At 38.1% G+C, this 23,918-nt stretch overlaps 1 protein-coding gene across 7 annotated transcripts in view; it reads left to right on the top strand.

Annotated features, from left to right (window-relative positions):
* The window catches only part of LDB3 (LIM domain binding 3), a 116,270-nt gene that overhangs the window by 43,991 nt on the left and 48,361 nt on the right, over positions 1 to 23,918 (top strand). For 4 of the 7 annotated variants that reach the window (XM_023930277.2, XM_086900904.1, XM_023930276.2 and 1 more), the window contains 2 exons: positions 6,809 to 6,884; positions 13,527 to 13,933. In XM_023930277.2, coding sequence (XP_023786045.2) covers positions 6,809 to 6,884; positions 13,527 to 13,933 — 483 coding nt within the window. Of the gene's footprint in view, positions 1 to 6,808; positions 6,885 to 13,526; positions 13,934 to 18,766; positions 18,790 to 22,160; positions 22,365 to 23,918 lie in introns of all 7 variants that reach the window. The other 3 variants (XM_023930280.2, XM_023930281.2, XM_086900905.1) reach the window with 2 other exon arrangements.

Here is a 23,918-nt window from a genome sequence, read left to right as displayed (position 1 = left end):
CTGGCTAATTTTATCTACTTAGTCTCAAGACACAGAATTAGGGTTTTAGTCAAAATCTCTGATACAGATCTTAATGGAAAGTTTACTGAAGTGTTTTAGCTTGGAAACAGAAAGTGCAGGCCTAAGTGAGGTAACTGCAGTTAAGGTCTAATTATCCATGTTTTTTAGTTTTTCTCTCCCATATATCTTCATCAGAAGTGCTCTAAAAGCCATAAGACATTGTAAGGTCTGCATCCCAATGAAGAGGAGTTACAGGAAAATTAACTAAGCAAATATACTTCATTAATAGCTTCAGGAAACTAATGTGGTCAGGATGCTTGAAGTATATGGAGTTAGGCTTTTGCTTTTAGAAAATGTTCAGTGGTAAGGGGAAAACCAGACTTTTTCTGTGTCATGTTAGAAATCTCTTCGGGTTTGGACAACACTTGAACTCCTCTGAGTGAACAGAAGGCTGTTACAAAGCCTGATGTTATTTTTTTGAGAATCGTTGTATCTTTGGAGTTTTAATGTGATTTCCTGAATCTGGAGCTGGCTGTTTAGGGCAATTCCCTGCATCAGTCTCCATTGCTGCTCTGAAATCTGCACCTGAATGGCTTTCACCCATAAAGAAGCTGCTAAGAAGCCAAGAGTTGCAGGACTTCAGGAAGACCCGGATGATACTGGAATGGGAGCAGTCAAAGTCTCAGGTGCACTATTTGCATGGGAGGTGAAGAATAAGAAGAGGAATTAATTTTGGTTCATGTCAAATATTTTTCAACTAAAGCACTTACTTAGATATTTGATACTAAATTCTTCAAAATTCTTATTTATTATGATAGCTAGGGAGAGTTGCATCACATCTTAAGACCAGGGTATGATAGGTTACATCAAAGAACTTTATATTTATTCAGTGCATCTTCTGCTTTTTATTAATTATTACTAATTCTTTATTTTACTTACTAGATAATTTCCTAGCCCAAACGTTTTTCCAATGATCTTAAATGAACAAATATTTTTATTATTTATATGTTTACCTTAAGTAGATTTTTAGCATCTCTCAGTAATTATAAATAACCAATCTAATAATTAAATCATTAATAATACATAATTATGCCAAACTTTGCATTCCAAGTGAGCTGCTATAGCTGAAGTTTTTATGCCATTAAGCCTTGATCCCTCTCTGATAAATCTGATTGCATTTCAGCCTCTTGTTTTTGATTCTGGTCCTTCATTGTCTATAACTAGGCAATGCAAATTCTGCAATTAACCAATTTATTATTGGTGAGAGTAGTGGCTTCCTATTTATAATCAATATTGATTTAGGTATTTCTGAATATTTCAAGAGTATTGTGGGTTTGTCTGCACTGGGCTGCACAAAAATTTGAAATAAATAAATGTATTTCTTCAACAGTGTTAATAGCAATCCACATACAAATTCAGCCCATGACAGCATAAACAAGTTTTGAAATGGAATTAAATTGCCTTAGTAGGAAATTTTTAATGGATTTTTGAATGGACACATTTTTTATGGATTACCCAAGTTTTCAGTAGTGATATGTGGAGGAGATTTCTGGAAATGGTTTACAAACAGTGCAAAGACAGGATGAAGGAGACAGAGAAGTCACCTGCTTGAGTAAAGGTGTCCGTGCTCCTTGGAGGTTAAGTGTGGAGCTTGCTGTGTGTGTTGGGTGAGTGCCAGACATGTGCTGAGCGTTCATACTTGGTACTCTGTGGATAACTGTCACCCCCAGGGCAGAGCTGCAGGGATACTGGATATCCTCCCTGTTTGCCCATAGAAGCTGCTGGGGTGGAGGAATGTTGGGGTCAGTACCAAGTCAATTAAGAGCATATGGAGGCATTGACAGCCAGTGACTCCATTCAGGAGGGAACAAGCTGGAGGGCAGATTGTGTGGCAGTTCAGGAAAGCAGGGGTTTTCCACAGCAGGGGAGGAGTTAGGAGGATGCAACAGGGACTGTGCTCATGCCAGAGAAACAGAAAGGGTCAAAGAGAGATCAGGAGAGCCTTGGAAAAATCTCATCTTTTCACATCTTGGCTTCAGTTCACATCCCTTCCTCCCTTTCACAAAAATCTCCAAGGCTTCTTCCTTTTCACTTTCCCTTTCTATCCCTTAATATTTGTGCTTACCTCTGACTCAGATTCCTTCTAAGGGAAAATAGGTATTACATACTTCCAAACAGCTTTTTTATTGGATAGCTGCTTCCTTTTGGGCTGATGCCTTCTATGCCTAACAAGCTTTTGTCCTTATGTTGCTGTGGGCATGAACATTAGGTCTGGAAAGTGTAATTGTCCAACTCGCAATCTGAGTGCGGCATAATGCAGGGAAATAATTAATGAATCAGTCATCCAACCAAATGCTAATATTTGCATTTGCCATTGATATATACAGAACAAAAGTGCTGGTGGAAGTATTTTTCATTTTTATTGCAGGCACAGATGATACCCTGAGAGAGGGAAAGTAGGTCGGATCCTAGGCCCAGAGTGATCACAGTTGTATTTAAGTACTGTGAAATGCTCAGGGCTTTGTCTTTGTGATTCTCATTGGAGTGACTAAGAGTGCTTGCGGATGTCCCAGACAGGGCACAGAGAATTACACCACAGTATCATGGGACTCAAGATTTTCACTGCAAGGATTAGAAACAAGTATCAGCTTCTGCTTGGCTGCCTAATTCACTGGTTAGCTGAAGATTTAACTGGGACATTAATATCTTAGCATTTATTAAATGGACACCTCAAATATTGATAACCATGAGTAATATTTCATCTTTTTATGTCTCTCCCTGACACTCCCATAATCATCCCCTGCAAATTTTCAGGAATGTTAATGCGTTAAAACATATATATATATATCAGAAGGCCCTATTCTACATGTTTTGTTTTGCATCCTGCTCTGTGCCCACCTTCTCTACTACAGAATGCCTCCATTTCAGTTAGGTGATAGCTAAAGTACGTACAATATTTTCTAAGCATTTTAAATTCTAATATGTTTTATTACCTTTCCATATGCATGTGATGCCTTTTCATTTTCTAGTAGTTGAAATCCTAGGATACAGTTATTAAGATATCCAAGTTGTAAATAAGCGCTCACGTGTCATGAAATGACAAATGAAAAAGCATACTGTAAAAAAGAAATGTTGATTTTAGTTGTCCTGAGAATTAGAAAAGATAGACACTGACTGGTGAAGATATGAAATAGAAAAAAGCTGCATGAAGATGAAAAAGAGCTATAATCTCATAGATCATGTCACCTCTTTGCAAGTACAATATTGTGCTCCCCTGAGGACGGAATTTAAACTGATAGTGCATCACAGAACTCCTTGGCAGCTTTTCTTAGGCAGCAGTTGCACTCCTCAGTGCAGTTGGCTTATAATAAACCTTTGTTGTGAGTACAAAATTAACAGGATTGAAGTCAAGTGCTCTTCAATTAAAGATCTGTATAGGTGGGAACAAGAAGAAATTCTGGCAGTCATTTGAGCAGTGCTATCAGAATTGAACTGCTTTGCAAAACTACATCCATCTTGGTTTTGAACTTCATTAGAAAACAGAACCAGTATTGAGGGAGAGAAGTGTATCTGTGGAAAGGAGGAGAGTTTAAAAAAAAACAGAATGTATTTGATCATCATTAGAACTGTTCTAAGTTTTCATTTTGAAAAGAGGTTTTTCTTTCCATCTTTAACTTGGAAAATGTAGAAGAAAATGTCTGAAAGTTGAAATCAAATTAAATGCATATGAAAAAGAATCTTGATGAAAAATTACAACATAAAATCTAAAATTATCACAGTCATCTGTGAAATTTGGGCTTTCATCCTTCTCATAGCCCTACTGAGCAGGTATGCCCTTAAGTGTTTGGAATAAAATAAAATAATTTGGCAATCACTGGATTAAAATGTCAACACATATGTTTGCTACAGCACCATCATAATGACTTGAAAAGCAAACTTCTGTTGCTGCAGGATTTGATCCATCTAGCAAGTGAGGGAGAAAAAAAAGAATGTTCTGAACTTGCAGATGTTTTTCCTGGAGGAGTAATGACTTATGTAAATAATCACTTTATTCTGCAAGTGCATACAATTTCATTCCACAAATTGATTTCACCTCTTCTGCCCTTTTCTCTTGTGCAAGCCTCTGCTAGATCTAGCAAGCCTCATTATTCTGTTTTTAAATATCAAGGCTATAAACATCCAATGATGTGTAGGAACATCGTTTTCAAGTAACATCTTGAAAACTCCAAGTTGCTGTCAAATACAAATCTTGGCTAACACTGTGAATGACAGATGTATTTTATCACTAATGTGGAAGAAATGCAGGTCTTTAGCATCATCTTCTGTGGGCAGGTAATGAGAGAGGAAAAACTAAACATACAGTAAACATCAGAAGTGATGGAATAGTCTGGTAAATAAATTCCTTTCCTGTAATACAACTGTTTTCCAGCTAAGCATCAAACATGTAGTGTGTGGTTGTTTGCTACACCTCTGTATGTGGCAAACCACATTTACAGTGCTAAGCAACTCTGGCACTAAAATTCATCAGTGAGGAGAGCACGGGGACACTTAACATGGTATGCCCAGGTTCACCAGTTCACCTCACAGAAATAACTGGATGTACTCAGAAATTACTCAGAAACAATGGTAAGAGGAGCAGAATTGTCCCCTACATCTTTGTGTGTTGATAAACTGTCACTGTCAGTTTTCAGCTGTCCTATGTTATGAGCTGCAGTTAATTTTTTTTCTCTTTTTTGCTGTCTTTCATGATACATGTGCATGTCTCATAAATATGATCTATCATTTCTCTTCTTAAGCTAAAATGGTTGGAGGAAGAGTATGGCATTAATTCCTGAGGGAAGATAACTTGCCTGAGGAAAGTTTGTTTTAGGCAGTTAGTGAGTAGCTCTTGTTCTTAGAACTTGAAGGTATCTATTTCTCAGATAATTATATCTTGGGAGTATATTGTGATATATTTCAGCTGTGAGTATGAATTACAATTTTCTAGCCTGTTGTTTCAGGAACACTTTTTCAGTGAATTTCACAGGTTAATTACACATTGTTTAACAAAATGCCAGTTTTCATTGTTTCCTCAGGCTGTGTTCATTTTCATAGTACCTGGCTGTATGGTAGGCATCTATTATATCAGCTTTGTTTTCAGCTCTCAAAGTAGCAAAATTTCCATACCTTCTAAGTGGAAATCTTCCAGTTTCTGTAAGAATTACTCCTTTTTCCTAGGTGGTCTTTTTTTGTACATTCACTACTGCTTATGGAAAAGTGTTATGTGCGGCAGCTAAAGTTAAACCAGAGCTGAGTATGGGGCTGGGTATTAATACAGGGATTGCCACTGGGAATGAGTCCTGTTCCTGTTGAGCTCAGCTTTCCCTTTCTGATAGATGCCCCTGGTAAGTATTTCAGAGGAAAGTGCGGCACAGCCCTCAGTTAGGAAATAATGAACCTAACACAGAGGGTCTTTTAAGCTGTGCCATGAAAAATGAGAGTCTGTATGTTTACTTATTATAACCCATCTAAAGCAGCTCTTGGGGTTTTTTTGTTGTTAAGTATAACTGTTTGATCCTTTCTGATACTCTGAATTTCTCATAGTCTTAATTATGTCATGTAACAATGAGTTTCACCTCAGGTTAATCAAGTTCCCTAGAAAAAGATGTTTGCCTTTATCAATTTTACATGTTGTCTTTTCAATTCCATTCAATGTCCACAAGAGTAGCTTTATTTCCCTTTTTCTACCATTCATTATTTTCTAAGCCTCTGCAATGTCTTCCCTTCTTCATCTCCTGTCTAAAGCAAACAATTAAAAATGTCTTAGCTGCTTCTACTTGATTTGTAAGTGTTTAAGTATATTTATTCAATTCTAGTACCGGTCCTAATTTTGAAACGTACTTTTGAAAGATTAGAATTAGAGGCATAATGCTGATCTGTAGGTTGGAAATGGGATATTACTTGCATAATTCTGATTCTTTTGACTATTTTGTTTTTAATTTCATTTTTTCTGGTGATCCCATATGTACTGGAATGATTTCAGGAACATTCACCACTAGGCAGATTCTCACAACACCTCTCACAACTACATCTTCACTTACCTGAGCATCCTAGAAGTGCTTTCAGATGACATTTGCCACTGTGCTTTCTTTGTTATGCAAATAAAAAGGCAAACTGTATGTTTTCAGAGCATTTTAGTGGGGTTTCTTTTGGGTTATTTAAATGATCAAGGACATATATTTATCAAATACAGGTGAAAGACACACCTGTAGTGGCTAATTCAGTAGTGTTCTGCTCATTGTGAAACTCAATTGTCTGAAATGACGCCCGTGTTTCTTCTTGAAGAGAGGTTTAAGTCTCTGCAGCTGTAGTTATACAGTTCAAGCTATTAAATAATAGTCTTTTGAGGAGTTATCTAGAGATGCCTCAGTACCAAAGTTTATCCTCTGCATTTTAAAACATCTTTAAGTCTCTTTTTCCAGAGTGCTGCCCAAATTTGAATTTATCTAGTGGTGGCTGACTTTCACCTATGAAAATGCATTTTGTCACAAGTATTGGAAAACAGATGATCTCCCAAGTCAGAGGTTGGTTCCATAACTGGTGGATTTTCATCATTCAGAGATACTTTCTCAAACTTTTTCTCATTTAATACCTTTGTAAATGAGGATGTAGGAAAAGCTTGATGACAGACAGAAAAAGTCTAGGCTACACTTAACTTTCAGTCCTGATATGGCAGCTTTTTGGCATGAAATTAGAGCTGAAAAATAGGAGTACAGATTGCACATCTGTTATTTTCTCTCTCTTTTTTTTTTTTTTTTTTTATCCCCAGATCTAAACGTCCAGTGCCAGTTTCAACCACAGCTCCCAGAATTGACTCTCCCAGGGCTGTAATTCCCCATCAGAAGGTAAGTGACACATTTCTCCTCAGCCAAACTGAATACCATTTTTATCTGCTGTGAAGGCAAATATCTATTACAGGAAATAGCTTTTGCCTGCCCTAAATAATTAAATCTTGAATGAATACACAGGCAGCAAAACTGCTGCAAGGCAATGTGTTAGTGATCTGTATTTTGATAATTTCGGATTAGCAGGACCAAAGCATCCAGCTATCCTCTGATGGGATTTGGTCTAACCAATTCTGAGCAACTGTTCTCATCTAGGCTACAAGAAGCCACCGAAGCTTCTCAAAATCTACATTCGCTTTTGTGGATTGTTGGACATTAGAATGTGTCTCAGTCCAAATCCTGGCTGCAACTGAAATTACACTTATTTGGAAAGAGGATATGAAGGCATTTGAAAGCTTGCATCATATAATGCAAGCTTCTTATCATGGAATTCAGAAGACCTGAGAATAAAAAATAAAGAGGATAAGTCAATTTAATGAATAACAGCAAGTGGCAGAGGAAATGAATGGCTTGGTTTCCATTGTCAAACCACATCATCTTTCATAAAATAAATGTTCATTTTAGAATAAACACTGACTGTACCTGGCAACTCATCTTCTGTATCTTTGGAGACACCGAGGAGCAAGAGTACCTGAAAGATGGTGTATATATCCCTAGGCTCAGGCTCTGGATAGGGCATTTGTATTACTGATGCATTTGATTAGATAAACGGACGGGAGCTAAAGTTTCCATTGCTGCAACTTATCCCTGCTGTCAGTGCCAGTTTCATTCCTAGCATGCATATAAATAAAAGCAGTGTAGATCAAAACACTTGGGGAATTAGATGATTTTCTACTGTTTTTGACACCAACTTCCATAGATCAATTTTAAGTAATTTTTATAAACACTATGCTTTCCAAATTCAGAGCACAGACGGTAACCTCATCCCTGAAACTGCTGCAAATAGGTTCAAAATAGCAGAAGAGAATGCACCTGGGGGGAATAATTTGATTTGGTTTTATTTTGTGACATTTTAAATTAACCTGACTGGCCATTTATTAGTTGAGGCAGAAATAATGTTATTTCAGACTGGATCTTGTAAACTTTTTTGGCGAGGGAAGATGAAATTAAAAATTTATCTTGCTCAGAATTGTTTCTACTTATATCATGATTTTTAAAGTTATTTTGGAGGAACTTACTGGAAGAGTCACCAAACAGTACTGTGAAATTCCTAGAACAAAAGTGATGTATCATTATTTTGCTTAAACTGGTGTTTAACTGCACCAGCAAAATAATAGGGACAGAAAGGGAAATGAGTTCTCATTTTCCCTGAAAACCCACCCAGAAGGCTGTTAGGCATTGAGTTGATCTGTCTCATCAGAGTTATTCACCAACATAAGATTGACACCTTCCTTTTGGGACTCTATAGCACCCTCACAGGTTTGAAAATTTTGTCTCCTTCCTCCATAGGCATATAAAGCTTTTATATATTGGATTTTCATTACTCTCTGAGGTGCATTTTAGGTGCATTTCTTCCCTGGCAAGTGTCAGTTTTAAAATTGCTGCCATACGTTTTCAGAGCTGTTTACCACAGAAACTTTCCTCCCTTAGCTATCTACTGTATAGAAAAGTAAACTTTAAGCACTGCAGGGGTTTCTTGAATTTCCTAAAAGAACCCTTGGTATGAAAGCCATAAAGACACTTTACATTTCCTATTGTAACCCTTCAGAGAGAGATGAGGATCAAAGGACTCAACACATTTTCAGAAGCTTGCTTTCTTACACTTGAGGATTCTGTGCAAGGTGCTCAGGAAAGGTTTATAGGAGCTGCTGGAGGCAGCCTTTTCTGAACAGGCTACAGTCAGTACCAGCAGCTAGAAGAGAGAATTACTGGAACCTTTCTGGAGGAAAAGGGTGGCATCCAGGGGAAGATAAGGTGGGAAACAGGTTATCTTGCAGCTTTCAGGAATATCTTAGCTGTAGGGTCTTTCACCCAGGGGCAAGAGGTAACCTTAGAGTGTTGGGTAGGAGGACAATGACCCTTTGCAGATCAAGAGGAGTGCCACTAGTGTCACTTGTCTATGCTAATAGACAACAGTAAGTTTTAAGTGAATAAGTCTTCTCTGGGGATTGTTTGTAAGGGAAAAAAAGCACTGGGCCCCCAGAGGAATCTCAAAATCCAGAATAAAAATACTTTATTGATAGAAACAGTGTAATGCTGATATGGCAGTAAGGTATGTTACAGTAAATGCACTTTAAAACCAAGGTTCCTTTACTTGTCCCTTTTTTATTTGTAGTAACAGTATCACTGTAGAAATGAAGAATTCTGTGACACACAGGCAGAAGTCACCTCCACATGTCTGCTTGACAGTGTTTAGACTGATGGGTCATGTGAAATGAATTTGATGGCATTTTTTAAAAATCAGCAAAAAACTGCATTACAAGACAGTTGTGACAGTGCCATCCTCATACATCAAGAGAAGCTATCCTCACCCTTCTCTGGCTAAGGTTAAGGCATGGCAATGTTAGCTAAACAATCTGCACGTGCAACATCAGTGTCTAGTTAAAACCATAAATCCTCTTGTACATTATTGCTGATCTGATTGCAGCTTCCACTAATTTTCAAGCATGCACTTCTTTCACTGTGTGTTTTTTGTTTTGTTTTTATTATTGTTTTAGGGAAACAAACATACTTTTTTCACAAAGATCAGTCATTATTTCACAAAGCTGATCAATGTTATAGATGATATGGGTTCTGCAACCATAAGTATGTGGGGCTATTATTGTAAATAAGGCTTGGTTCATTTTCAGTTTCACTATATCTGACATAAATCTCAAACTAGAAACAATTTTCATTTAGTTTAGTCAAATCTTTTTGATTTAGTGAAGTCTTTTGCACAAGTGGGGCACAGCTGGAAGAAAGGGCATAGTTAATGTTGAAAGCATTCAAATAACAATGAGAGTAAGATTGGGCCCAAGGATTTAAACTAAGCCATCAGTCAATGAGTTCCTGCAGCTCTTCAGAGGGGACGCAACACAAATGAAGATTCAGCTCAGTGCAGTTCAAAACATTCAATCTGGAGCTTTAGGGCTAAGCATGGCTTTAACATTCGTCCATTTGCATGAAGGTATTGACAGCCTTGTCAATTCTAATAATATGGCTGTATGTTGTGCTTTCTTTGAAACACTACTGAACACACTTATTTTGGAATCCCAGTGAGGAACTTGTCATACTTATGATTTGCTTCTTGCCAAATTTGGGAGCATATGTGTCTAAGAGAAAATAGATGGAGATGACTGACTTTTTAAGTAGAGTATAGGATGGAGGAGCTGGCTCAGCCAAAAGCAGTTTGATCATGTCTTTGAGCAGAGTCATTCAGTGCCATGGTGCCTCCATTCCCTTTTTCCTCTAAAAGCAACAATTGCTTCTTGGGCATGTTGAGTGGTCAAATTCACTGGTATACTGTTCAAATTGGTCTCCCAGATGTGCAAGAGGTGAATAATGACTGTAGGGTCACAGGAACAGATAAATAGAAAATGAGTTGTCAAAGGGAGAGGACCTGCAAAATCTGGTGTTGTATCTCCCAATATAAATTTGTTTCTCACGTCCCTGATACATAAGAAGAAATATTTGCCTTTCATAGAAACTGCATTTTTTTATAAAATAATAATAATAATAATAATAATAATAATAAGGAAAGATATGGACAGAAAAATTTCAGAATGGAAATTGAACTGATTCCTAGCTTTCTTCTATTTCAAAAGGTTTGAGACCCTTCTACATACATTAAGCTCATTCGCTGACATGCAGTTTTCCTCCCGCAGTAAGGGATCGCTGCACGATCCGGTATCTTTCTGGAGGGGAGCCCATTGCTCAGTGTCAGAGCCTCCTCTCCTGGTCGGCTGGAGTGGTAGCATCAGACTCCTAGAGCTGGAAATGTCAGCTTGGTTTTCCAGCCACTGAAACAGAATGGCATGAGAAATGGGGAACAGGGGGACGTTTGTTATTGTTGCCTGCATTTCATGTGATGCAATGCTGAAAGCTCAGTACTGCTGCTCAGTATTAGGCATTTGCCCTTCACAGTCAGAAATGGGTTCTGAAATTCTGCATTGATCTGATTCTGACACTGAACTGGAGACAAAAAATAATTCTACAATATTCTCTCAGGAGTAAACTGAATCAGAGGTTTTTTTGTTAGTCACAAAAGGAAAGAGCTAAATATGCTGATGATGGGGCAGTAATTCTTTAGAAGAAGTAATACAGCTGATCCCTTAGACACTTCCTGTTTTATCCATTTATCCTTCCCCCCCCCACCCCCCCCAACACAGGGAAAACAACTACCCGAAAACTATCCAAAAATATGAACTCAAAGTGGAGATTGCTAACCTGGCACTTCTGGGTTCTTAAGAATTCTAATGCTGATTTGCCAGCATGCTGGTATTCCAGCTAGAGATTATTTGAGGAGCAAAACCAGAACTCCATTAATGCCAAGAGGTAGCAAAATCATCAGCCATAATTTTTTATGACTGTCCTATAATTTTCCTTTGTCTACTGTTACTGTCCAGTAACACCAAGACTATGAAAATGCATTAGGTTAAGGAAATATCTGCCATTTCTCTAATTAGCAGTTGCAATTGATACTTTACTATCATCTCTTCTTGCATGTCCTTTTATTTTGGGGTATAGGAAGAAAACTACAGTTAGCTAAAAGCCATGGAATTTTCAGGGTAAAAAATGAACATAACTCCAGCCTATCCTTTTTCTTTTCTATTACCTCTGTGTTTATTTTTCATTTAATAATTGTTTTGTCCCTTTGTGCTGGCATGTAAAAATGGTTTGCCCAAGTGATTACTTAATTTTTGAACATGGTGTTGTGCCTCTTTTTGAATGCATTTTTAGAGAGAACCCGTTCTCTGTTTATTTAATGATATCCGGAAGCTTTCAGTAGGCCACTGGAAGAGATTTTTATTTGCTGTTTTCAGTGTCAGGGTATAATGACCAAAGTATGTATTGCAAATGTATTTATTTAAAAAGGCATGGTCTGAAAATGCTTTTAGGATTATCTGTTTCTACAGCCTCGGACAGCTATTAATGCCAGCTAAAATCTCTTCCTGTTTATCACTAAAAAAAATTATCTCAGTTAATTTTATCTGCCTTACATTTTTGATTCAAAATGTCTTAAATGTGTTTAATGTTATGATTATTTATATCCTTAGACCTTCAGGGTATTTTTAAAATAAATTTTAATTAATCAAGGCATATTATCTTGATTTTTTTTTTCAAAGGCATGCTCCCTAAATTTATATATGCAGTTTAGAAAAATCCAAAAGGATTATTATATATAATAATACATAGTCATCTATATTATATATAAATATATAAATATTATATAAAATTATAAATATTATATATAATTATATAAATATTTATTTTTCTCATGGACCATAGTATCAAAATTAGTAAATTACATTAATGATAACCAATACTAGCAAAAGTATAGAATTAGAGGCCAAATTATTCTTAGGCCTGTATTTCATGCAAGGCTGTAGGGGGAGATAAGTGCAAGGTGTTAAAGATGATGATTGAATTGCCAGTGAATGAGGCAAAACATCTCTGCAGGCAACCACCTGCTCTTGAACTGGCTATCATTGAAGCCAGATTGTGGGCTCCATTCCTTCTTCAGGCTGATGTCCCCTGCCTGTCCCTGTCCCCTGAGCTGGACTGCAGCAAGTACCCAGCATTGCTGGGCCTTTTAGCTGTGAGCATTTTTCATTTTTTATATCGCCTCTTATTTTGGTTTCACTAAAGTGCATTTATTGTGAATCATTCATGGAACTAAAATGTTGGATTGTGTTTTTTCAGGATGAGTGTTTGGTAAATTGTTTTGAATATGAACATCAGCACAGACTTCTATGGGTGTAGGTATTTTAGGAGAGATTGGCTAAGGCAATATCTGCTACTGTCCCAGTTAGGAATATTATCTGGCACAGGACTGTAGGATCATACACACACCTGCATACTCAAGCACACATTCCCTCAAGTGTAAATTAAGCAGGAACAATCAGCATAGGGGTTACCTTTCTGTGGAGCAGTACATGTTTTCAAGTCCTGTTGGTGTCTTGCTAACCCTGCTGCATGGCCTGATCAGCATGAACCAGAGCCCAGAAAAGCAGTGCATAACTTCCATAACTTCAACTGCACTCATAGAAAACAGAGTGGTGTGGTTTAGAATCCTTGTGTCTTTATAATAATGGCATTGACTTTTATGGTTGTACGTGATCTAAAATGATTCTTACCTCAAGACTTTTTTTTAAGATTTCTTAATTATTCTAGAAATTAATGGACAGTGTTGGCTTAATATAAAATTATTGCTATGAGGTTGACTAGTAGCAAATGCTCTCTTAATGTTAAGCTTTAATTGTTGATTTCAACTAAAACCTGGTAAAGAAATGCCTGAGTTGGTTTTGCTTCCCTTATTTTGAAACAATGCATTTCTTTGTTGAAAATCTTCTCTGAAAGTTTGAATGCTTTGGCTCAAATCTATTTATTGCTAGTTTATTACTATGTTTACAGTATTAATTGCAGATATGTTATTTTTGCATGTGTTCTATGATTGCTCTTTTCTTTTTTTTCTTTTCTTGGCCTGCATGTTTGCTACTACAGGAACCTGCTTGGGAAATCAATGGCAACAGAACAACCTTCAGCCCTCTAACTAACACGGCGACTGGGCCTATGAGTAGTGTTTTAGCAACCAATGGAACATTTTCAGGCTACCTCAACCAGCAAGAGATCAGCCTTTCAGATAGCTCTTCCTACCTAAAGACTACCACAGTTAGATCTTCCATGTCCTCTCAGTCTGTGACTTCTGACATTTCACCTGCCAAGAGCACTTTAGGTTCCAAAGCAAGCCCTGCTTCGGCTGGTGGCAGTAGCCCTGCACACCAGCTGAGCCCTGCGAGGCAGTATAACAACCCCATTGGCCTTTACTCGGCAGAGACCCTGAGGGAAATGGCTGAGATGCATAAATTGAGTCTCAACCGAAGGGCTTCAGAAGGTGGACTTCCTAGAGGGTAGGTAATATGGTAACATCTTCAATTATTTCAATAAGTAATGAACTTGCTGAACAGTGAATGTAATGGTGCTTACACTATTGTGCATTTGTCTGGCAATCATGATTAAGGTCTGGATCAATCATTAAACTTTCCAGTAGCCCCCAAAACATACACACACTACCATTACAATGCAATGGTTGTTGGTATCTGAAGTGCAGCATAGATTGGCAATAGTCAGCAGAGCATGATGGGGAGCACTAGGACTGAAGTAACTGTAATCATCTCAGGGTTGTAGAACTCAGCAGTTCTGACTAATGCATGGAGTCTCAGAGAACCAAGTATTGCTGTCAGACATGAGAGCAGCTGCTGTAAACCACACCTGATCTTTGGTACTTTGCTGAAGAGAAATGACTTTGACCAGCACTGGCATGACTTGCTGTAATTCCTGCCTTAATGTGTTGGCTTTCCTATGCAAAATGAGTCAGAACTGCAATATTTTGAATCCTCCGGTTTGAAGAATGTCTTGCATCTGCTAGCTTTAATGTTAACTTTGCTGTAACAATGAATGATCTCCAGATACTGCCCGGATAGTTTTATCCCATGCTGTCAAGGTTTTCAGTATTCCTGTATTGCAGGTCACCTGTTTTATTTGTAGGTTTATGGAGTGAGGAGTTCTGACTACAGTACATGAGAAAAAGCAGTAAGGAACAGGTTTTCCTGATTTTTTTGCCTTCATGTATAAATCATCAAACAAATACAGCTTTTTAGTTTGTTTTTGGTGTCACGATCCGCTAACACAAGCGGGAGTCGTGAGAGGTTTGTTTCATCTCAGAGTGCAAGAAGGACACCAAGGGATTTCGGTTTAAATCACAACAGCAATAATGCACCTTTATTTTAGTGCCAACAACAAGGGTTATGCTATAGATGAGAGGGAGAGAAAGAGAGAGGGAGAGAGATAAAGAGGCAAAGTAAAAAGAGAGAAAAAGGGGGGGTTATAGATACCAATGGATGACCTGGGGGTGCCGGTGTCTTCTTCCGTGGGGAGATCTCTCTCTCAGATAGTAACTTAGAAAGTCACTTTTATAGTCTGTTTCAAAATTGAGGGGCAGCTGGCCAGGAGGTGGGGAAATTCCTGGGCTATTGTGATGAGACCTGTTGCTCTGGGAAGCAGGTGTAAGGTACAGAACAGGCCGCTCCGTACAAGTCCCTGCTCAGCAGCAGGAATGAAGGCAGGGTACCATGGCAGCACAGCAAACACACCTGCAAACAGTCACTTGGCAAGCATCAACCTCAACCAGGCCAGAACCCCTGTACAAAGTCCCTTGGGCTCCTCTGGGTCTTAGTCTCTGTTCTTGTGACGGTCATGAGGCAAATGAGGGAAACTTCAGACCGTATCTTACATGTGGGTTTTTTGTTTGTTGTTGTTTTAAATTAGAATAAATTTATTGTTAGGAATATGGGGAAAAGTATTTTTTTTTTTACACTAGGGACTTGGCTATACAAGGAAAACCAGAAACTTCGGACAATCTGCTCATGGTCTGACAGCAAATGCATATCTTCAAGCTTTATATCCCTTTGCAGAAGCTCTTTGCAAAAGTAAAACCAAGAGGTTTTAAGTTGTAGCAAAGTAGGGACATTTCATCTTATTACAAGAGCACATACACCTGTTTTAGATGATTCAAGCAGTTTTAGATTATTCACTGCCACTCTCTTGAGCACTCAACATTAACAATCCTAATTAACTTATCTGAGAAAATTCTATCATCCCTTCTCATACTGGAAAATTAAGTAAAGCAATTACTGTTTAAAAGAAAATAATTTCAGTTACTAAGCAAGATCAGCAAAATAAACCTCAGAATACTTCTGTCTTAAATTGCAGTTTTCTGAAGAATACCAATTCTTGTCTTATTTCAATATACAGAGCTTCCTGGGAGTATATCATGTTGTCTTTTTCTCCACTATGTTCATAACCCTCCTTAATACCTGCAGGGGTGAGGGTGTGAAGGGGCTGAATTTTGGATGGCTCAGCATTGTGGCTGTTTATTATCAGAATACAACACAGCTGCATCCATCACTCACTGAAGTAAATGTGAGCCTTTCTATTCAGTTTGAATGAAATTTTAGGGAACTGCTATCTGCCTTTACTATCTGTAATAGTGATGAACAAACAAGAAAATAAAAAAAAACTTATCTCGCAGTGCAGGAACATTCTGAAAAGATGAAAGAGCCCAGAAGCACTAAATAAATGTGTATTGTCAAGTAACTTCTCTGAGATTTAGAGAAGTGTACATCTCTGTTGACATGCAGAGAAAATTCAGAGCTCAGTAGTGCTATCATTCCCACTCTCACTTGACTGTTATCCATGAAGGAAGAAGTATCTTGTCTCCTGCTCTGTGGAGAAAAACATGGAGCCTGTAACTATTTTAGGATGTGGTGGCATCCATGATAATCTCAATCTCACAGTGCATATATGTGAATAAGGAAGTACTGTGAGCACTGCAAAATCAGCTCTGGTCTTTGTTGGGAACGTTCTAACCATATAATACAACGTGGTTGTGATATTGTGGTGCTCCAAAGCTGAATTAATTGTGCTTTCACAAATGTGCACTTAGCTGTATGGTAAAAGCTGCGAGAAAGTTCAAGCATGAGAAGTGAATTTAAGGTATGTTTTAATTCTGTGCCCTTTTCACCAAATTATTTAAATTTAATTGTGTGAAATGCTGTTACAGGTTTAGCTAAACCCTTTGGAAAATCCTATCAAGAAGCTGAAATAAATTTTGAGATTATTTCCTTGATCTGTGAAGAATAACAAGCATCTGTTTGTCTGATAAATTTTACATTAAAGCTTTATCACTCTGACCCAAGGTGAAAAATGAGATAGCCTGTTAGGAGTGTGGAACGTGATGGTGCTGAAAGCTCTGGAGTGTATGAATAAATATGAACAGTGAGTCATAGTTTGTAACATGTGCCTCTTTTTCATTCCAGAGGAAGTTATTTTTCACACTGTAGGGCAAGGGCAGTAAATACCTGTCCCACAAGTATATGCCAGGTGGCTTGGGTTACTGGCCTCTTACTGTGTGACCTCTGTGAGCAGCAAGCTGGGTGTTCCAGGCATGTCCCTATATAGAATCAAAGTAAAATAATGTGTGGTTCTGAACTGGGAGGAATTTTCTCATCACATCCTAAATGTAAGGAGAAGCAAAGCTTTACTGTTCCTGAAAGAAGCTATAGGAGCCTCTTCACATCTCAAAAATCTTTACTAAGACATGACTGCTGAGCTATTCTTAGTGTGTGCACATAGTGTTTCTTTTCTGTGGACATACTCTTATAGTCCTTTAATTAAGGTGTATTTTAGGGGTTTGGTAGTTCTGCCTTGAAAATGTTATTTTATATGTGTGATAGATGCCTGGCTGAGTCAGAAAATTATGCCATTACACTTGGTTTCATTGTAAATGAGTGCCCAGCTGTCCCACATACACCTACAGCTTACAGGCTGCAGCTTGTTCTTAATATATCCCTACCAGTTCCTATAAGAGACTGATATATTTGGCTTAATGTGGGGTTTATAAAGCTAGAAGAATGCTTTCAAATCTGGGAGTCTGATCAGTAGCTACAGAGGGTCATCTGTGATTGCTTTACTATGGAAATGCTGAAGTGCAAAGCTTTTACTACAGCTTTGGCTCATTAGAGTGCTTTTGATCATGAAAACTGCTGTTGGATTAGTCAAGGCAAAAGGATCATATGTAGGAAGAAGCAGTAATATCAAAGGTTCTGCAAGGAAAAAAGTAGGAGGAGCCAAATTCACTTGAAATATTACTCTGAACAGTGTAACTTTGCTGTCAGGTGTTTTGTATCAGTCACAGATACAGAAATATCACAGCAGCAAGTTAGAATCCTCAGTGATCAGTTCTGTCAATAGTATTCCATGCAGCCTGGATCTCTTCCTCTTTATTTTGCACAAAATATGATTAATTAGTCTTCAACCAAGAAAAGAGCATAATGTAGGTATTCTAAGCTTTGGGAAAAAAAAAAAAGAAAGTTGAAATAAACATCACAGCCCATTACTGTTATTTGTGCAACCACCATAAAGAGTTATTGGGAAGAGCACTGTAGTCCAGACTGAACACACTTTGTTCTGCACTCCCAGCTTCCCAGCTTTATCCTGTGGATATATACTTCGGAATTACTGTGCAAGCACCATCACTGGTTTATGCAGAGATGCAGGAATGGAGTGTGAACATACTTGGCTTACACTTCTCTTGGTATAATGTAGGTACAGTCATATTTAGGCAATTGCTTCGTTACATACAAAGGCATTTTGCGTAGTTTTAGCTTTAAAACATTTACTAATATATTCTTTGGAGTTTCTCCAGCATGTACCAAGACTTAAAAATCAGTCTTGCAAAACTGTCTCTGAGGGTGGCCTGAGAACAGACTTCATCCCTGAATATTCAGCATCTAAGAGAAAAATATAGTCTCTGCCACTCACTTGCTATTTTCAGATGAGAATATACTCTGAAAATCCTCTTTTCCCTCTACTCCTTCCTCCCTTCACTTTGGTAGTAGTACTTTTAAGGATGCACAGCAATAAGATCATGTTCAAGGGTCAGCCAAAATGCCATAGTACCCCAATAAGTTCTGGTGGATCAACTATAACCCCTGCATTTTTTCCTTTCTTAATCATGTTGGGGTTTTTAGGCATATATTTACTTTTTGTTCTTATTTGTAGAGGTCTGAGAAGAGCTGTAGTAATCTTTTGTAAATACTTTTTGCCCTTTGCAGTCTACAAACTATTGACTTTTTTCTGTGTGGTTGGTTTTGATGTTCTTTGTTCTCTTTCTCTTCTTCTAGGTCATTACCAACACCGCTGCCAAGTTAGTATCACCTCTGTGTAGTGCCAGATATTTGTGTGACGCTGTGTGTGTGAAGATATGTTTTCTGGGGTAGCATGATCCCCCCCGTGTTCCTGCTGTGTCTGCTTGCAAGTGCAAGTATTTTTTAAAACATCTGCTTGGTGTGGCAGGCGCCCTGCGCTGCCCTTGCTGTCCAGCAGTGCTCCCGCTTGGCATTTCTTGGTGATGCTGTAATGCTGTGAATGGAGCTGCCAGCTGAGCCTGCCCAGTTCTTCTAAAGGCTTTCAGGTGGTTTTGCTTCTATGAGCAGGTTTAAGTCCTCTTGAATCTTGAAGTCATCTTCATGCCCTCAGAGTCTGGAGAGCATTATCTGAGCCTTTTTTGGTGTATTATTAGTAAAGTACTTTTAGATTCAATGTTAAATTGATTTCTAAAGTCTGCTAAAATTCAAATTTAGTAAGATACTGATGTAGCAAGAAAAAAAATCTGCAAAGTAATTTACTTTGATAAATCTATTGCCCAAAAAATGAATAACTATTGATTTGAAAACATGATTGATCTGCTTTATTTAGGAGATTTCAGAGAGTCCTCAGTTTTGACCTTTAGTTTTCTAAGGGCCGAGTGTTGTCTCTAAACTCTTACTTTTTGCCTCTGACCTGAGTGTTGTCCATAAATTGCCAGAGGCTGGGTTAAATTGAGTATAAAAGAAATAATTCTAATAGTTAAATGTCAAATTTAAACTGACAGTACAAAGTTAGAAGTAGTAGAATACATAAAGTTGAAAGAAATAATATTTAGGGAATATAATTTACACTGATCTGTCATTCTCTGTTGATTTCAGTGAGGTGTGATGATATAACTCCTTTGGAGTGAAAAACCCTAGCCAGTTTACATTAATAATTATTCTGACAGGATTGTCTTAGAGAGCAGAAGTCACTTTATAGGGGTGTTTGTAATCTTTCTTGCTTTGGGATTTGTTTTTCATGATCCTTTTCTAGCTTAGGAGAAAGATCCCATTCATTTTGTAGAGGTACTGTCTCTTTGCCACTTTGTCTTAGAGCCCAGCACCCCTTACAAGCACTAATATCTTCTGTTTGCTTCCAGAGTTAGAAAAATAACTCAGCAGTTGGCAATCTGTACTTTTTTCTGTTATTTTTATGGGAATCCTGTTAACTTCAGGGGAAGTTTAGCCTTGATGTATGTAATGTGACTAAAACCTTTTGAAAGACATCACTAAAACTGTTTAAAGACAAGTGAAAGCCCAAATGATTCCTGCTGCTGCCATGAGGGAAGTTTAGGCTGTTCTGAAATTAGTAGCTTTGATTTCTCTCACTGACTGTGGAAACCAATTGCTTAGAGCAGCATTGTTCTTTAAAGGTGGCATATTTAACTTCTGTCCTCTCCTTCACAGTCTTCTCAGATCTTGGGTTTAGAATTTCTTTAGTACTTCCAACAGTGTGAAAAAAAAGAGAACACCAAATCCAAGATCTTGAGGACCTATGTGTTTGTAATTATCATGTTATTATTTAGGGTATTACAAAGAAAAGAGATATTGTCGAAGTCAGGCATATGCATGCTCAGTACACCAACCTGCACCTCTCTTCGCATCACCCCTCAAGAGATTATGTCAGTGTAATTATAGAATTGTCAGAGGTGATGAATAGTTAAGGGAGATGTATTTTGAATATGAGAATATCTTGGTAAAAAGATAATTTTCACTTTTTGAATGCATAATGCTGCTTCCTGGTTCCCTCCCTTAAAATGTTGGCATGTGCAACTGAAGTCTGTGGCTGTAATGCAGCATGTGCACCTGTGTGTCTCTGGTCCTTGTGCATGTGGCTGTCAATGTTCTATCAAGGATTTGCAATATGTGAATGTATCTCTCTCTGTCCATCCTAAGTCAGGGCATCCCACCAAGCAAAAGGCTGAAAACAGAGCAGAATCCCTTGGCTGGCTTCAGAGGTGGCACAGCACCTGTGATAATCTCCAGATAATTAAGTCAGATGGCTGCCAGCCTTACTTGATTTTACCTTTTCCTTCATGCTGGGTTGAGGGTTCAGTTTTAAATCTCACCCTCTGGGTAAACAGGCACACTGTTTTGTGTGTAAAGAGAAAAACAGTATTAGCCAATAAACTTACACTCTAATGACTTAAACTGGAAAGGAAAATAGTTCAAGTCAAATGGAATGAAATTATTTGGCATTTCTTCTGTGAGGACAGAAATATCTATTTCCAGATTTTGGATTCAGTTCTGAATGAAACATTTATGAAATATCTTTTATTTCACAAAGGACGGAATTCCCGGTTTTGTCCAGTTTGGTGAGTGTGTGGAATCTCTCCTGCTGGCATCCTCCTGCTGCTGGCAGGACAGGAACAACAGACTAGAGATTCACCTGATCTCCCATAGTTTGAAGAAGAGCAGCCACATTAGTGGCTGACAGGCTGAGGTTTGGCTTGTTCATTGGAACTCTGGGCAGTGCTCAGTCCTAGCTCTAGGACTAGAGCTATGCACAACTCAGCCCTACAAGAAAACCAGCTGCTCTTTGGCTGCAGTCTGACATCAAACTGACTCATTCTGGTGTCATGGGAGCTTCAGGTAGCTTGCTTTTGGGGTCAGTCTATCAAATATAAAATCTTTCCTTGAAAATGGAGTCACTGGAAACTAAGGCAGCAAGTCTTCCAATTGTACTTGTCCCGTTGGTTGCAGTGTTGCATATTTTGATCTGGGACTGAGTATTTATCATGCCATAGGAGCACTTCAGGCTGGCTGTACAGAGATTTTGGGAAGATTTAGTCTTTGTAAGGAAAGCCTTGAAGATTAAAAGGCTCAAATACTAAATTTCACCTGATTAATAACACAGACAGAAAGTACTGAAACCTACTAAATAACAGAAAACCTGATACCTGTTCACTTCACTGTACTTTCTAGACCTTTGTAAGACCCTTCTGAAAACACAAATAGATGGGAAAAAAAAGTGTGAAGTCTGTGCATGTACATCCCATGGGCATGCATATATTACATGTGCCTGTCTGTATACACTTAGATGTATACATGCATGTAACAACAGAATTTTGATAAATGTAAGTATCACAAAGATACTTAAGCATTTTTTGTGGTATTTTAATAAAGTGACAGCTATTTCACCTTTTTTTTTCCTTTTTTATACATTGTCGGCCAACCCAAAAATTACATCCATTAGCACAGCCATCTTTTTGCTGTGGCTTGGTACTTACGTTGTCTGCTCTTCTCTGATGAGAAGCTTTGGTGGTGAGGTGCCATGAACAGACGTGCACGCTCCTCTCTTGGTGGTGCTTCCCTCACTTAACTTCACGCCTCTCTCCTTTCTTCCCCCCCACCCTTCCCCGTGGAACCTCACTCTTGCATAACCCAGCACGGACTTCACGGAGCGTTTCAACCCCAATGTCCTGAAGGACTCTGCCCTGTCTACCCACAAACCCATTGAGGTGAAGGGCCTTGGCGGCAAGGCTACCATAATTCACGCGCAGTATAACACCCCGATCAGCATGTATTCCCAGGATGCTATCATGGATGCAATTGCAGGCCAGGCACAAGCCCAGGGTGGAGAATTTGCTGGGTAAGGTTATTTCCTTCTGTGGAATGCTCTTTCTCTGCATGGTACTTGTAACATCCCTACCTGCATGAAACATTTTCTCTTTCTGAACTTCTTTTCTTTTTTCCTGGGGCATGAAAAATGTGTATCAATCCTAGACAGTGTCCAAAAGCACTTGTTTCTTGTTTTGAAGTTAAAAGGATGGATCACTAGAAAATCGTATCATGGCTTGTTGTTGGAGGGGACCTTAAAGATCATCTAGTTCCAACCCCCTACCATGGGGGGGTTAATTTTAAAGGGTACCTTAATTTAACCTAGCTTTTTTGGTATTCCTCCTAGAACTGTTAAACCCCACAAAAATACATCTATTGCTCTGTATATGATATTGGATACCTTTTCATTCCTGACGATTCTGATTTATTATAGTCACTATTGTATGCATAGCTCAGAAAGGACAGAAAAGTGGGGTGGAATTGTTACTGAGATGTGAAGAATGAAAAATATTTATTTAATGCTGGCTCCTGTTTTATTCTTCAGAATGGAGTGTTTTGTTGTATTTTTTTATGTATGTTTATATACAGTATATGTGTTTTACACAGATCCTTTGGACTATGGCAAAATCCACTGATCTTTAATAACTCTGCTTTTCCAATGCATGTTTCTCGAAATCGTATCTGATTTACTTATCCAGACTCGTAATAACTTTACTGAAATTATATATGCAATAAATGTAGCCAGGTTTCTCTTTTACTGGGTGCACTTCTACCCAAAATAGAAATTGCTTTCCTTTGACTTGACCAAAATACAGGTATAGCAACACACTTTAACATAGTTTCTTTTTCATATTCATTAGCTGGAGGCTTATTAAAAATGAGGATGGTTTATGTATTTTCTGTTCTCCCTTATGCTGGCCATTTTTCTCTCTGTTTTATAATTACTTTTCTGCTAACTTTTTGCACCAATATGTTGTTCATCACAGCTCTCTCCCCTGATGAATCACAAGCAATACCTTTAGCTGGCTTTGGCCATGACTCAGTGAATCTCCACAGGTGTTGAGTAGACTCATATTTCCAATTAGTGAAGTACAAAGAAGTTCATTGGTGTTCTTTATAAGGGTTCACATCTTTCACAGGCATAGATTATAGGAGACATTTTATGATACACCGGCACTTCCTATTAAATGCTGTAGCATTATATGATACAAATAGCAATGTTTTAAAAATGTACCTATTTAAATGATCAGATGATTATAAAGTTAATGCTGAATATGTGTATCCTTTTCATTTTTTAAATTTCCTTCTGTTTCCTCTGTGATATTCTGAACTTTAATTTGCAGTGGAAACCAAGATGCTCTTTAGTTTGCTTAATCAATCATGTCTGAGTTAAGATTATGCTTAATGTGGAAGTATTTGTATGAGAAGTTTTTAATAGAAAAGCTGACCAGCAGCAAATTGTGTGCTGATTCATTTTGTCTCTATTACCAGCCTATAATTTGGTCTTGGTTCTTTATTAATAATCTCAGTCCTTTACATTTTCCCCAAGTGTCTGTAGGGTGGTAAGCACACTCAGACTGCACAT

This window comes from Cyanistes caeruleus, chromosome 8, assembly GCF_971803275.1.
Source record: "Cyanistes caeruleus chromosome 8, bCyaCae1.hap1.1, whole genome shotgun sequence".
Taxonomy (NCBI): Eukaryota; Metazoa; Chordata; class Aves; order Passeriformes; family Paridae; genus Cyanistes; species Cyanistes caeruleus.
The sequence above is the reverse complement of the archived record's forward strand: the minus strand, read 5'-3'. Positions and strand labels throughout refer to the sequence as shown.